Below are 13,963 nucleotides of genomic sequence, written 5' to 3' on the forward strand. Positions count from 1 at the left end.
CTGCTCTCTGATCGTGTACACCTTTCAAGTTACAGGACTGGAGTAGGTGGTGGTGGGAGGGTGCATGGGAAAGGTTTTACACTGGGGGCGGTTACAAGGATAGGAGCCAGAAGGTAGGGAAGGTGGTTTGGGGATTTCATGGGGATGAACCAACAGGTTACGTAGGTTAGGTGGAAGGCGGAAAGACACTCTTGGTGGAGTGGGGAGGATTTCATGAAGGATGGATCTCATTTCAGGGCAGGATTTGAGGAAGTCGTATCCCTGCTGGAGAGCCACATTCAGAGTCTGGTCCAGTCCCGGAAAGTATCCTGTCACAAGTGGGGCACTTTTGTGGTTCTTCTGTGGGAGGTTCTGGGTTTGAGGGGATGAGGAAGTGGCTCTGGTTATTTGCTTCTGTACCAGGTCGGGAGGGTAGTTGCAGGATGCGAAAGCTGTTGTCAGGTTGTTGGTGTAATGGTTCAGGGATTCCGGACTGGAGCAGATTCGTTTGCCACGAAGACCTAGGCTGTAGAGAAGGGGCCGTTTGATGTGGAATGGGTGGCAGCTGTCATAATGGAGGTACTGTTGCTTGTTGGTGGGTTTGATGTGGACGGACGTGTGAAGCTGGCCATTGGACAGATGGAGGTCAACGTCAAGGAAAGTGGCGTGGGATTTGGAGTAAGACCAGGTGAATCTGATGGAACCAAAGGAGTTGAGGTTGGAGAGGAAATTCTGGAGTTCTTCTTCACTGTGAGTCCAGATCATGAAGATGTCATCAATAAATCTGTACCAAACTTTGGGTTGTCAGGCCTGGGTAACCAAGAAGGCTTCCTCTAGGCGACCCATGAATAGGTTGGCGTACGAGGGGGCCATCCTGGTACCCATGGCTGTTCCCTTTAATTGTTGGTATGTCCGGCCTTTGAAAGTGAAGAAGTTGTGGGTCAGGATGGAGCTGGCTAAGGTAATGAGGAAAGAGGTTTTGGGTGGGGTGGCAGGTGATCGGCGTGAAAGGAAATGCTCCATCGCAGCGAAGCCCTGGACGTGTGGAATGTTTGTGTGTAAGGAAGTGGCATCAATGGTTACAAGGATGGTTTCCGGGGGTAACAGATTGGGTAAGGATTCCAGGCGTTCGAGAAAGTGGTTGGTGTCTTTGATGAAGGATGGGAGACTGCATGTAATGGGTTGAAGGTGGTGATCTACGTAGGCAGAGATACGTTCTGTGGGGGCTTGGTAACCAGCTACAATGGGGCGGCCGGGATGATTGGGTTTGTGAATTTTAGGAAGAAGGTAGAAGATAGGGGTGCGGGGTGTCGGTGGGGTCAGGAGGTTGATGGAGTCAGGTGAAAGGTTTTGCAGGGGGCCTAAGGTTCTGAGGATTCCTTCAAGCTCCGCCTGGACATCGGGAATGGGATTACCTTGGCAAACTTTGTATGTGGTGTTGTCTGAAAGCTGACGCAGTCCCTCAGCCACATACTCCTGACGATCAAGTACCACGGTCGTAGAACCCTTGTCCACCGGAAGAATGACGATGGATCGGTCAGCCTACAGATCACGGATAGCCTGGGCTTCAGCAGTGGTGATGTTGGGAGTAGGATTAAGGTTTTTTAAGAAGGATTGAGATGCAAGGCTGGAAGTTAGAAATTCCTGGAAGGTTTGGAGAGGGTGATTTTGAGGAAGAGGACCCACAACTTCTTCACTTTTGAAGGCCAGACATACCAACAATTAAAGGGAACAGCCATGGGTACCAGGATGGCCCCCTCGTACACCAACCTATTCATGGGTCGCCTAGAGGAAGCCTTCTTGGTTACCCAGGCCTGACAACCCAAAGTTTGGTACAGATTTATTGATGACATCTTCATGATCTGGACTCACAGTGAAGAACTACTCCAGAATTTCCTCTCCAACCTCAACTCCTTTGGTTCCATCAGATTCACCTGGTCTTACTCCAAATCCCACGCCACTTTCCTTGACGTTGACCTCCATCTGTCCAATGGCCAGCTTCACACGTCCGTCCGCATCAAACCCACCAACAAGCAACAGTACCTCCATTATGACAGCTGCCACCCATTCCACATCAAACGGCCCCTTCCCTACAGCCTAGGTCTTCGTGGCAAACGAATCTGCTCCAGTCCGGAATCCCTGAACCATTACACCAAAAACCTGACAACAGCTTTCGCATCCCGTAACTACCCTCCCGACCTGGTACAGAAGCAAATAACCAGAGCCACTTCCTCATCCCCTCAAACCCAGAACCTCCCACAGAAGAACCACAAAAGTGCCCCACTTGTGACAGGATACTTTCCGGGACTGGACCAGACTCTGAATGTGGCTCTCCAGCAGGGATACGACTTCCTCAAATCCTGCCCTGAAATGAGATCCATCCTTCATGAAATCCTCCCCACTCCACCAAGAGTGTCTTTCCGCCGTCCACCTAACCTTCGTAACCTCTTAGTTCATCCCTATGAAATCCCCAAACCACCTTCCCTAGCCTCTGGTTCCTACCCTTGTAACCGCCCCCCAGTGTAAAACCTTTCCCATGCACCCTCCCACCACCACCTACTCCAGTCCTGTAACCCGGAAGGTGTGCACGATCAAAGGCAGAGCCACGTGTGAAAGCACCCACGTGATTTACCAACTGACCTGCCTACAATGATGCATTCTATGTGGGAATGACCAGCAACAAACTGTCCATTCACATGAATGGACACAGGCAGACAGTGTTTGTTGGTAATGAGGATCTCCCTGTGGCTAAACATGCCTTGGTGCACGGTCAGCACATCTTGGCACAGTGTTACACCATCCGGATTATCTGGATACTTCCCACCAACACCAACCTATCAGAACTCCGGAGATGGGAACTTGCTCTTCAATACATCCTCTCTTCCCATTACCCACCAGGCCTCAATCTCTGCTAATTTCAAGTTGCCGCCACTCATACCTCACCTGTCTTTCAACAACATCTTTGCCTCTGCACTTCCGCCTCGACTGACTTCTCTGCCCAAACACTTTGTCTTTAAATATGTCTGCTTGTGTCTGTATATGTGTGTGTGTGTGTGTGTGTGTGTGTGTGTGTGTGTGTGTGTGTGTGTGTGTGTGTGTGTGTGTGTATACCCGTCCATTTTCCCCCCTAAGGTAAGTCTTTCCCCTCCCGGGATTGGAATGACTCCTTACCCTCTCCCTTAAAACCCACATCCTTTCGTCTTTCCCTCTCCTTCCCTCTTTCCTGATGAGGCAACAGTTTGTTGCGAAAGCTTGAATTTTGTGTGTATGTTTGTGTTTGTTTGTGTGTCTATCGACCTGTCAGCACTTTAGTTTGGTAAGTCACATCATCTTTGTTTTTAGATATATGTAACATATTCAGATCATATGATGATGATTCACTACGAAGTCAAAACCAATCTCGATATTTGTGTGACCAGTGACAAACAAATAACATAAAAGAAGACTAACATATCAAAATACTGTACACAGAAAGGACACCTAGAAGTGTCACTTTCATCAAACATGATAGGAAAACTTCTGAAATCACATTCTGGATTGCATCAACTATCAATGAATAAAGCGGTAAAAGGTTGAAAATGCCATCACAGCATGAATTAGAGGAAGATAGAAAGATTTATTATGTTGATATTTTCCTTACAAGCTATAAAAAAACTGGGGGAGAAAGAAGAACAGCAATGAGTCACTGCACAAAGCTTATCATGAAAAATAAGCTCCTCTTTTTTTCTTTTATTTATTTATTTATTTATTTCATAGATTAATTACATATTGTGCAAGTTTGCTTCTTGTTATTCACTAAACACCTTCAATCTTTACAAGTAGCAAGAAATCATATATTTTATTTTGAAAGTTTCGTTTAATGACAGTATTATGAAAATAATAGACTGCTACTCACCATATAGCTGATATGTTGAGTCATAGACAGGCACAACAGACAGACTACTAAACACACAAGAAGGCCTTCTTTTGAAATAGACACCAAAAACACACACACACACCACACACACAAATTCACGCAAACATAGCTCACACACGTGACCACTGCCTCTCGCAGCCAACGCCAGGCTGTGAGCAACAGTGCAGTATGGGAGGAGCAATCTGGGTGGTGGGGGTAAGGAGGCAGCTGTGGCGGCTAGGGAGAGCAGGGTATGAGTGGGGGACAGTAAAATCGTATTTGTGGGAGCATACAGGGACGAGGCGGATGGAGGGTGTGGCTTCGGCAACTAGGTACTTTTAGGAGGTCAGACAGAGGGCGGGATGGGGTAAATGAGAGAATTAAAAAGACAGTGGGCACACTTGTAAAACAAAAGTCTGTGGAGGCAGAAAAAGTAAGGGATAGGTGGGTGAAGGACAATATCTAATGAAGGCTGAGGCCAGGAGGGTTACAGGAACATGGGATAATTTGCAGGGAGAGTTCCCAACTGTGCAATTCAGAAAAGTTCTTGTTGATAGCGAGGTTCCAGGGGACACAACTGTGAAGTAGTTATTAAAATAAAGACCGCTGCAATGGTCAGCATGCTCACCAACTGGGTGTGCCAGCTTTTCCTTGGCCACAGTTTGTCACTGGCCATTCATGCAAACAGCTTGTTGGTTGTCATGGATGCACAGAACACAGCTTACCTTTCAGATCACATAACTGGTTTTCAAAGGTAGCCCTCCCTTTGATAGGATATATGATGCTTGTGACCAAATTGGATACGTGGTGGTGGGAGGATGTGTGGGATAGGTCATGCATCTAGATCTATTACAGAGATACGAGCCAAGAGGCAAGGGCTTCGGAAGCAAGCGTTGTGTAGGGATGGAAAAGGATAGTGTGTAGGTTCAGTGGGTGGCAGAATACCGACTATGGGAGTGGTGGGAAGGATAGTGGATAGGACATTCCTCATTTCGGGTCACAACGAGAAAGAGTCAAGACCCTGGTGGAGAGTATGATTCAATTACTCCAGTCCTGTGTGACACAGTCACAAGCAGAATGCTCCTCTGTGGGACTTTGGGAGGTGGTGGGTGACTGGAGAGAAGGCATGGGAGATCTGTTTCTGTACAAGACTGGAGGGTAATTACTGTCTGTAAAGGCCTCAGTAGGATCTTTGGTACATTTCGAGATGGGTTTGGGATTCCTCTACATGGCCATGAAAAGGTCAGTTGGCAAAGGATAGTGCCACACTGGTGCCCACTGCCATACCTTAGATATGTATATAGGTGATTCCTTCAAAGGAGAAATAATTGTGGTTGAAGATATAGTTGGTGTTGGTGACTGGGAAGGAGATTGTAGGTTTGTAATACCTCAGGCAGTGCAAAAGGTACTGCTCAATAGCGGCAAGGTCATGAGCATTAGAGACGGTTGTGTGGAGGTAGATGGCATCAATAGTGGTGAGCAGGGCAGCATGTCATAAAGGAACAGGAATTTGTTATCTTTCATATATGATGGCAAGCATGCTGAAGGTATTGGTCTATGAGAGCAGATTCTCTCAGTGGTGGGCGTGTTAACTAACTACAATGGGAAGTCCTGGGTGTTTGTGTTTATGGACTTACAGAAGCATATAGAAGGTAGGTGTGTGGTAAATTGGGTCAGCATGGCAGAGTTTGTTGGTCGACGAATCTGACACATGGGGGAGTCTTTCTGCCAGGTAATCCTTGCGGTTCAAAACAACATTGGTGAAGCCTTTGTCAGCAGGTAGGATAATAAGACCAGGATCAGATGACCCAAGTAACAATGCAGGAACAGTATGTGGGACTGGTTTCTGGCTAGGGGTAAGAAAACTTTTCAGCATTGGTGCGGACGGGAGGCGGAAGGATACATGGTGGAGGATAAAAACGCGTGAAAATACTTAAATAACGTAGAAATATGCGTGAAAATACTTAAATAACGTAGAAATACACGTGAAAAAAATCACAAAAATACACCAACATACATTGGAAAAATCACAAAAAGGATGGAATGGATGACGTATGGGGACACAAGATGAAACATGAGGGAGTAGGTCAATACGGAAAGGCAAAAAATGTACAAACATATGTGGAAACACCCCCACCCCCCCACCCCTCCCCATGAACCATGGACCTTGTCACTGGTGGGGAGGCTTGCGTGTCTCAACGATACATATAGCCGTACCGTAGGTGCAACCACAGCGAAGGGGTATCTGTTGAGAGGCCAGACAAATGTGTGGTTCCTGAAGAGGGGCAGCAGCCTTCTCAGTAGTTGCAGGGGCAACAGTCTGGATGATTCACTGATCTGGCCTTGTAACACTAACCAAAATGGCCTTGCTGTTCTGGTACTGTGAACAGCTGAAAGCAAGGGGAAACTACAGCCGTAATTTTTCTCAAGGGCATGCAGCTTTACTGTATGATTAAATGATGATGGCGTCCTCTTGGGTAAAATATTCCGGAGGTAAAATAGTCCCCCATTCGGATCTCCGGGCGGGGACTACTCAAGAGGATGTTGTTATCAGGAGAAAGAAAACTGGCGTTCTACGGATCGGAGCGTGGAATGTCAGATACCTTAATCGGGCAGGTAGGTTAGAAAATCTGAAAAGGGAAACGGATAGATTAAAGTTAGATATAGTGGGAATTAGTGAAGTTCGGTGGCAGGAGGAACAAGACTTTTGGTCAGGTGAATATAGGGTTATAAATACAAAATCAAATAGGGGTAATGCAGGAGTAGGTTTAATAATGAACAAAAAAATAGAAGTGCGGGTAAGCTACTACAAACAGCATAGTGAACGCATTATTGTGGCCAAGATAGACACGAAGCCCACGCCTACTACAGTAGTACAAGTTGATATGCCAACTAGCTATGCAGAGGATGAAGAAATTGATGAAATGTATGATGAGATAAAAGAAATTATTCAGGTAGTGAAGGGAGACGAAAATTTAATAGTCATGGGTGACTCGAATTCGACAGTAGGAAAAGGGAGAGAAGGAAACGTAGTAGGTGAATATGGATTGGGGGAGAGAAATGAAAGAGGAAGCCGCCTGGTAGAATTTTGCACAGAGCATACCTTAATCATAGCTAACACTTGGTTCAAGAATCATGAAAGAAGGTTGTATACATGGAAGAACCCTGGAGATACTAAAAAGGTATCAGATAGATTATATAATGGTAAGACAGAGATTTAGGAACCAGGCTTTAAATTGTAAGACATTTCCAGGGGCAGATGTGGACTCTGACCACAATCTATTGGTTATGAACTATAGATTAAAACTGAAGAAACTACAAAAAGTGGGAATTTAAGGAGATGGGACCTGGATAAACTGAAAGAACCAGAGGTTGTACAGAGTTTCGGGGAGAGCATAAGGAAACAATTGACAGGAATGGGGGAAAGAAATACAGTAGAAGAGGAATGGGTAGCGTTGAGGGATGAAATAGTGAAGGCAGCAGAGGATCAAATAGGTAAGAAGACGAGGGCTGGTAGAAACCCTTGGGTAACAGAAGAAATATTGAATTTAATTGATGAAAGGAGAAAATATAAAAATGCAGTAAATGAAGCAGGCAAAAAGGAATACAAACGTCTCAAAAATGATATCGACAGGAAGTGCAAAATGGTTAAGCAGGGATGGCTAGAGGACAAATGTAAGGATGTAGAGGCTTATCTCACTAGGGTTAAGATAGACACTGCCTACAGGAAAATTAAAGAGACCTATGGAGAAAGGAGAACCACTTGCATGAATGTCAAGAGCTTTGATGGAAATCCAGTTCTAAGCAAAGAAGGGAAAGCAGAAAGGTGGAAGGAGTATATAGAGGGTCTATACAAGGGCGATATACTTGAGGACAATATTATGGAAAAGGAAGAGGATGTAGATGAAGATGAAATGGGAGATAGGATACTGCGTGAAGAGTTTGACAGAGCACTAAAAGAACTGCGTCGAAATAAGGCCCCCAGAGTAGACAACATTCCATTAGAACTACTGATAGCCTTGGGAGAGCCATTCCTCACAAAACTCTACCATCTGGTGAGCAAGATGTATGAGACAGGCAAAATACCCTCAGACTTCAAGAAGAATATAATAATTCCAATCCCAAAGAAAGCAGGTGTTGACAGATGTGAAAATTACCGAACTATCAGTTTAAGAAGTCACAGCTGCAAAATACTAATGCGAATTATTTACAGACGAATAGAAAAACTGATAGATGCCAACCTCGGGGAAGATCAATTTGGATTCCGTAGAAATGTTGTAACACGTGAGGCAATACTGACCCTACGACTTATCTTAGAAAATAGATTAAGGAAAGGCACATCTACGTTTCTAGCATTTGTAGACTTAGAGAAAGTCTTTGACAATGTTGACTGGAATACTCACTTTCAAATTCTGAAGGTGGCAGGGGTAAAATATAGGAAGCAAAAGGCTATTTACAATTTGTACAGAAACCAGATGGCAGTTACGAAGAGTCGAGGGGCATGAAAGGGAAGCAGTGGTTGGGAAGGGACTGAGACAGGGTTGTAGCCTATCCCCTGTTGTTATTCAATTTGTATATTGAGCAAGCAGTAAAGGAAACAAAAGAAAAGTTCGGAGTAGGTATCAAAATCCATGGAGAAGAAATAAAAAGTTTGAGGTTCGCCAATGACATTGTAATTCTGTCAGAGACAGCAAAGGACTTGGAAGAGCAGTTGAGCAGAATGGACAGTGTCTTGAAAGGAGGATATAAGATGAACATCAACAAAAGCAAAACGAGGATACTGGAATGTAGTCGAATTAACTTGGGTGATGCTGAGGGAATTAAATTAGGAAATGAGACACTTAAAGTAGTAAAGGAGTTTTGCTATTTAGGGAGCAAAATAACTGATGATGGTCGAAGAAGAGAGGATATAAAATGTAGACTGGCAATGGCAAGGAAAGCGTTTCTGAAGAAGAAAAATTTGTTAACATCGAGTACAGATTTAAATGCCAGGAAGTCGTCTCTGAAAGTATTTGTATGGAGTGTAGCCATGTATGGAAGCGAATCGTGGACGATAAATAGTTTAGACAAGAAGAGAATAGAAGCTTTCAAAATGTGGTACTACAGAAGAATGCTGAAGATTAGATGGGTAGATCACATAACTAATGAGGAGGTATTGAATAGAATTGGGGAGAAGATGAGCTTGTGGCACAACTTGACTAGAAGAAGGGATTGGTTGGCAGGACATGTTCTGAGACATCGAGGGATCACCAATTTAATATTGGAGGGCAGCATGGAGGGTAAAAATCATAGAAGGAGACCAAGAGATGAATACACTAAGCAGATTCAGAAGGATGTAGGCTGCAGTAGGTACTGGGAGATGAAGAAGCTTGCACAGGATAGAGTAGCATGGAGAGCTGCATCAAACCAGTCTCAGGACTGAAGACCACAACAACAACATGTGGAAACACGAGATTGAAGATGATGATAAATTTAAAAATTGTAATGTGGGTTGCAGGTACTTTCATGCTTTTTTATCATCCACCATGCATCCCTGCTCCTTCCATTTGCACCAATACACCAAAGTTTCCTTATCCCTAGCCATAACCCAGTCCTATATGCCGTTCCTGTGTTGGTGCTTGGGTCATGTAATCCCTTCAAATGGTCAAATGGTATGACCATTCAAGTACCTATCTCCAACCGCAGTCCTTCCTTCTACAATAACCTCCATCCATTTAGATCCTCCCAGCCCTTAACCCTGCATAACCATGCCAATCAGACCCAAACCACCTTGTAGTACCTGCTCTCCATCTGTATAATTCTCCTGCTGTGCAATCCCAAACTACTGGATCCCATCTCTCTCACAACCTTTTGCCCTCCAGGAACTAGAGCAGCATGCACAACACCACTTCAAAAAAACTCTCCAATCTGTCCACATCCTCCTCCCGCCCTTGACCACCACTATCCACCACCTCTATGACAACTTCCAAACCTCCCCACATCCCCTCATAGCAGAAAAACCCTCCCTTGCATACCTACTAACTTAAATCCACCCTTGAAACTTTCCTCCCACCACAACACAAAATCCAGAACCTCACCGTAAAGAATCCAGAGCCTAAACAAACCTGAAACACAGTCAAATCTTTCCTCCAAAAGCCTTAACCTTTCTGAAGTCCTCACCTTTTGCCCCACTCCCAAACTCTATCATGCTGGACTTGTTAAAGACCTTCTCTCCTTAACCAATATCTGAAGAAAGAAGCGAAATCCACCACCTAAAATCTGATCCTGACCTTATTATATTACCTGCTGACAAAGGCTCCAGCACTGTTGTTTCGAACCACAAGGGTTACCTGGCGGAAGGACTCCAGCAGCTGTCAGATTCCTCCATCTACAAACTCTGACAAAGTGACCCCATTCCAGAAATCCAGCAAGATCTCCAGTCTCTCCTCAAATCCTAAGGCCCATCCCAGAACCTACCTCTCTCTCTCTCTCTCTCTCTCTCTCTCTCTCTCTCTCTCTCTCTCTCTGAGTACTTCTTTCCTGGTCACCATCACTATGCTCTCAACCACAAGTAAGTTTCTTCTAAGGTGTGACCTACAAAAAAAAATCTGGAGTTTGGCAATGGTCACCTGCACGGTACTATTCTATGCTAACTTATCAAAGGGGGGTTTGGAGGAAATCTTCCTAAACACATAGAATCCCAAACTTCTCACCTGGTTCAAATTAACTGATGAAATTTTTGGGATATGAATTGAGAGGTGAGGACTTTATATCCACATTCTTCCAGGACCTTCTGTCCCATTCGCCTCATCTGGTCCTCCTTAACCCAACAAGCCACCTTCATTAATGTTGACCTCCACCTCAAAGATCACGACAGCATTATCTCCATTGATATCAAACCTACCAACCACCAGCAATACCTCCACTTCGACAGCTTCCACCCTTTCCACACCAACAAGTCACTTCCATACAGCCAAACCACCCATGGGCGTTGCTTCAGCAGTGATATGCAGACCATCTCGAATATACCAGTGGTCTCAATGAGGCCTTTACAAACCGTGCCCTGAAATGAGGGCTGTCCAACCCAGTATCCTCCCCAACCCTCCCACGGTGGTATTCTGCTGCCTACCAAACCTACACAATATTCTTGTCCATCCCTACCTAGCCCTTGCCACCCTGCTCCTTGCCTCATGAATTGTATCCCTGGACCACCCAATTGTTAAGCATGCTGCTCATCACGAAGTTCTTCATTTTAATGAGTGCTCCACAGCCTGTGCTATCTGGATCCTAGCTACCAGCAACAGCTTTGCTTTTCTCAATTGTGCAGGTGGGAGCTCTCTTTGCAATTTATCCTACATTCCCATAACCCTCATGACCTCAACCTTCGTTAGTCATTGTCCTTCACCGACCTATCCCTTCCCTGTTCCGACTCTGCAAGCTTCTATTCTACGAGTGTACCCCCCTGTTTTTAGTTCTATTCCTTACCCCCTTGCCCCACCCTCTGCCTAACCTCCTGACTGCACCTAGCTGCTGTAACCACACCCTACCTCCACCTTGTCCCTGTACACTGGCCCCCAGCTGTACATTGCTCTCCCTCTTCCTCCCCACCCCAGCCTGCTCCTTACTCCCAACCACCAAGATTGTTTCTTCCATCATGCAAAGTTCCTTGCAGTCTGGCCTTGACAGCCAGAGGCAGTGGTCACATCCTGGTGAGCAGCAATCTATCTTTTTCATAACATTGTCATTATTCCAGCCTGGATATTTCCACAAGTTTTGTTTATATGCACTCGTGTTGCAACTTGCGACTTTCCCTCTGCTAGATATTTCAAGTTTTCAAGTACAAAGAACATCAAAATGACTTTAATTATGAAGTAATATTTATAACAGTAGCAACAACAATAAAGAATCTCAACAAATGTATCAACTAAAATGGTATTTATTGCAATCAGTGCTCATCTGACCATGATTAATATACACTAAAAGACAGTAATTCAATGCATTGACAAACAAAGATACTCACCAAGGGCACTTTGACAGCCCACAGTGTGCCACCTAATTTACAATTGATTTGAAGTGCTATCTTCTGCACTATATTCCTCAACTTATCTCTCTTTGATAATGTTCTGGAATTTATTACCTGGAAAAATAAAAAAATGTATTTTGTTTAACTCAACCAATAAGTTTAGATAGTAGATAAGAATTAATATATTGTCACATACCTGTGAAGCTACAGGCATTTCACTGCAACATATCCTTTTTATTGCAGAGTACCGATCATCTCTTGCTGTTGGACAAATAACAACAACTATCTGTACATTAGGTCTTATGCTCTCACGAAGAGCACGGACATATGATTCCGTTCTATCATCACGAAGTTCCACCACAGAAGGCTGTGCTACCTGAATGCCCATCTGTGGACCCACTTTCTGCATCGTCTCCATAAAATCATTTCCAAATCGAGAATCTCGAGTTGTTCTCAAAAGAACCCAACTCATCAAGTCAATCTAAAAAATAAAAATTTGCTATTATAAAGATATTTGTCAAATTATAAGTGGCACAATGTGTTTGAATTAATGCTATGTTGAGTTCTGGCTCCCTACCTGTTACCGGTACATGTCAGTACACTTTGTATTGACTGTCTTATGTTTACGATTCCTACCAACTTAAGTGATGTAACATATGTAGTACAATAGTAGCATGACAAAGTCATGTGTGTATCAACTGAAAAAGTAGTAGTGTAACAAGTGTGCTTTAACATGAAAAACTCAATGACAGTCTTTCAAATACCTTTGTTACTTCCATGTGTAATTTATGCCTCGGCTCCTGATTATCAGCACACACATATGCATAAAGTGGTATCATTGTTTAGCACACAGCTAACATTCCCCCTACTACATCCTTCCTCAATGTGGCAACAAAGTTCTCCTTCCTTCTTTCTCTGCACCTCGCACTTCACTGAGGTCGAAGCTTGAATTAGCACAGACAACTTGCATTGATTTCTACTGACATCTACAGATTGGCATCTGAGACCACTAAAACTTTTAAGTACAAGAAACTTTGCTTAAACAATATAGTGATTACCAAGAACTTTAAGGCTTTCAAAACTTTACAGTTTTCAGTCTCTCATTTCATTCGTAGTAACGTAACAAGAGTATACACAATACATAAGCTGGACTTATATCCAACAGGGTAGCAACATCCATTGGCTGTGTCCTCGGAACACTGACAAATCACCGAGCATGTGTTTGTTTACATTAGGGTTAAATGATGAATAGAGCCCGTGCTAGTTTTAAAATGTTTCGTCCTATTGATTGCCGATTGCAAGAAGCGAGTTGCAGTACTTAGCATGTCTGAGATTGTGTTGTTTGTCCAGTTTAACTGAAGTCACATTTCATGTTAAATTTCTTTAGTTACATTTTGGAAGAGCAAAGTTTTATCAAATCGACAGAAAAATACTCCAGTCGGAGCACATAAAACGAAAATATGTCTTTCTTTAAACAGCTGACAGGGAAGTGGGGAACAAGCTGCCTCAGTCCTAATTCTGCCTTCCATCAAATAATATTCATGTTCTTTTAATACAGAATATTCTGAATCTCTTTGCCAACTGCCTCCTTGTGTCTTTCTTTTCCACTGTCATCATCATCATCATCATCATCATCATCATCATCATCATCATCATCACCATCATCATGACAGTTTAAAATTTCTGAGGAGCAAGGGGGAGGGGGTGCACACCTTATTTTTTCCCCTATACCCACACGTTTCTAATTTCAGTCAAAAATGAGTCATCTCATATACCTAACAATATTAGTTGCAACTCACCCTATAGTGGAGATGTTGAGTTGCAGATGGGCACAACAAAAAGACCGCCACAAAATGAGCTCTTGGCCAACACGGCCTTTCTTGAAAATAGACAATGGACAAACCCACCCATGGAGGAGGGGAGATGCAGGGACAAAGTGTAATTTAAGTGTAATATAAGATTATGCTGTAATATAAGATTAACACAAAATCATTTGCCTTACAAATTTTTCTGAATATTTTGCTTGCAGATCGCAATTAATAGAAAACGCCTAACATATGATTCAAATCTTAAAAGAGTAAAAATGT

General features: G+C 43.7%; 1 protein-coding gene across 1 annotated transcript in view; it reads right to left on the minus strand.

The window, feature by feature from the left end:
• The window catches only part of LOC124776941 (piwi-like protein Ago3), a 219,971-nt gene that overhangs the window by 61,785 nt on the left and 144,223 nt on the right, over window positions 1–13,963 (minus strand). Inside the window, exons 12-13 of the mRNA XM_047252163.1 lie at window positions 12,073–12,357; window positions 11,874–11,990 (exon numbers count right to left, since the gene is read on the minus strand). Of these exons, the coding sequence (XP_047108119.1) occupies window positions 11,874–11,990; window positions 12,073–12,357 (402 nt within the window). The remainder of the gene's footprint in view (window positions 1–11,873; window positions 11,991–12,072; window positions 12,358–13,963) is intronic.

This window comes from Schistocerca piceifrons, chromosome 2 (assembly GCF_021461385.2).
Source record: "Schistocerca piceifrons isolate TAMUIC-IGC-003096 chromosome 2, iqSchPice1.1, whole genome shotgun sequence".
Classification (NCBI taxonomy): Eukaryota; Metazoa; Arthropoda; class Insecta; order Orthoptera; family Acrididae; genus Schistocerca; species Schistocerca piceifrons.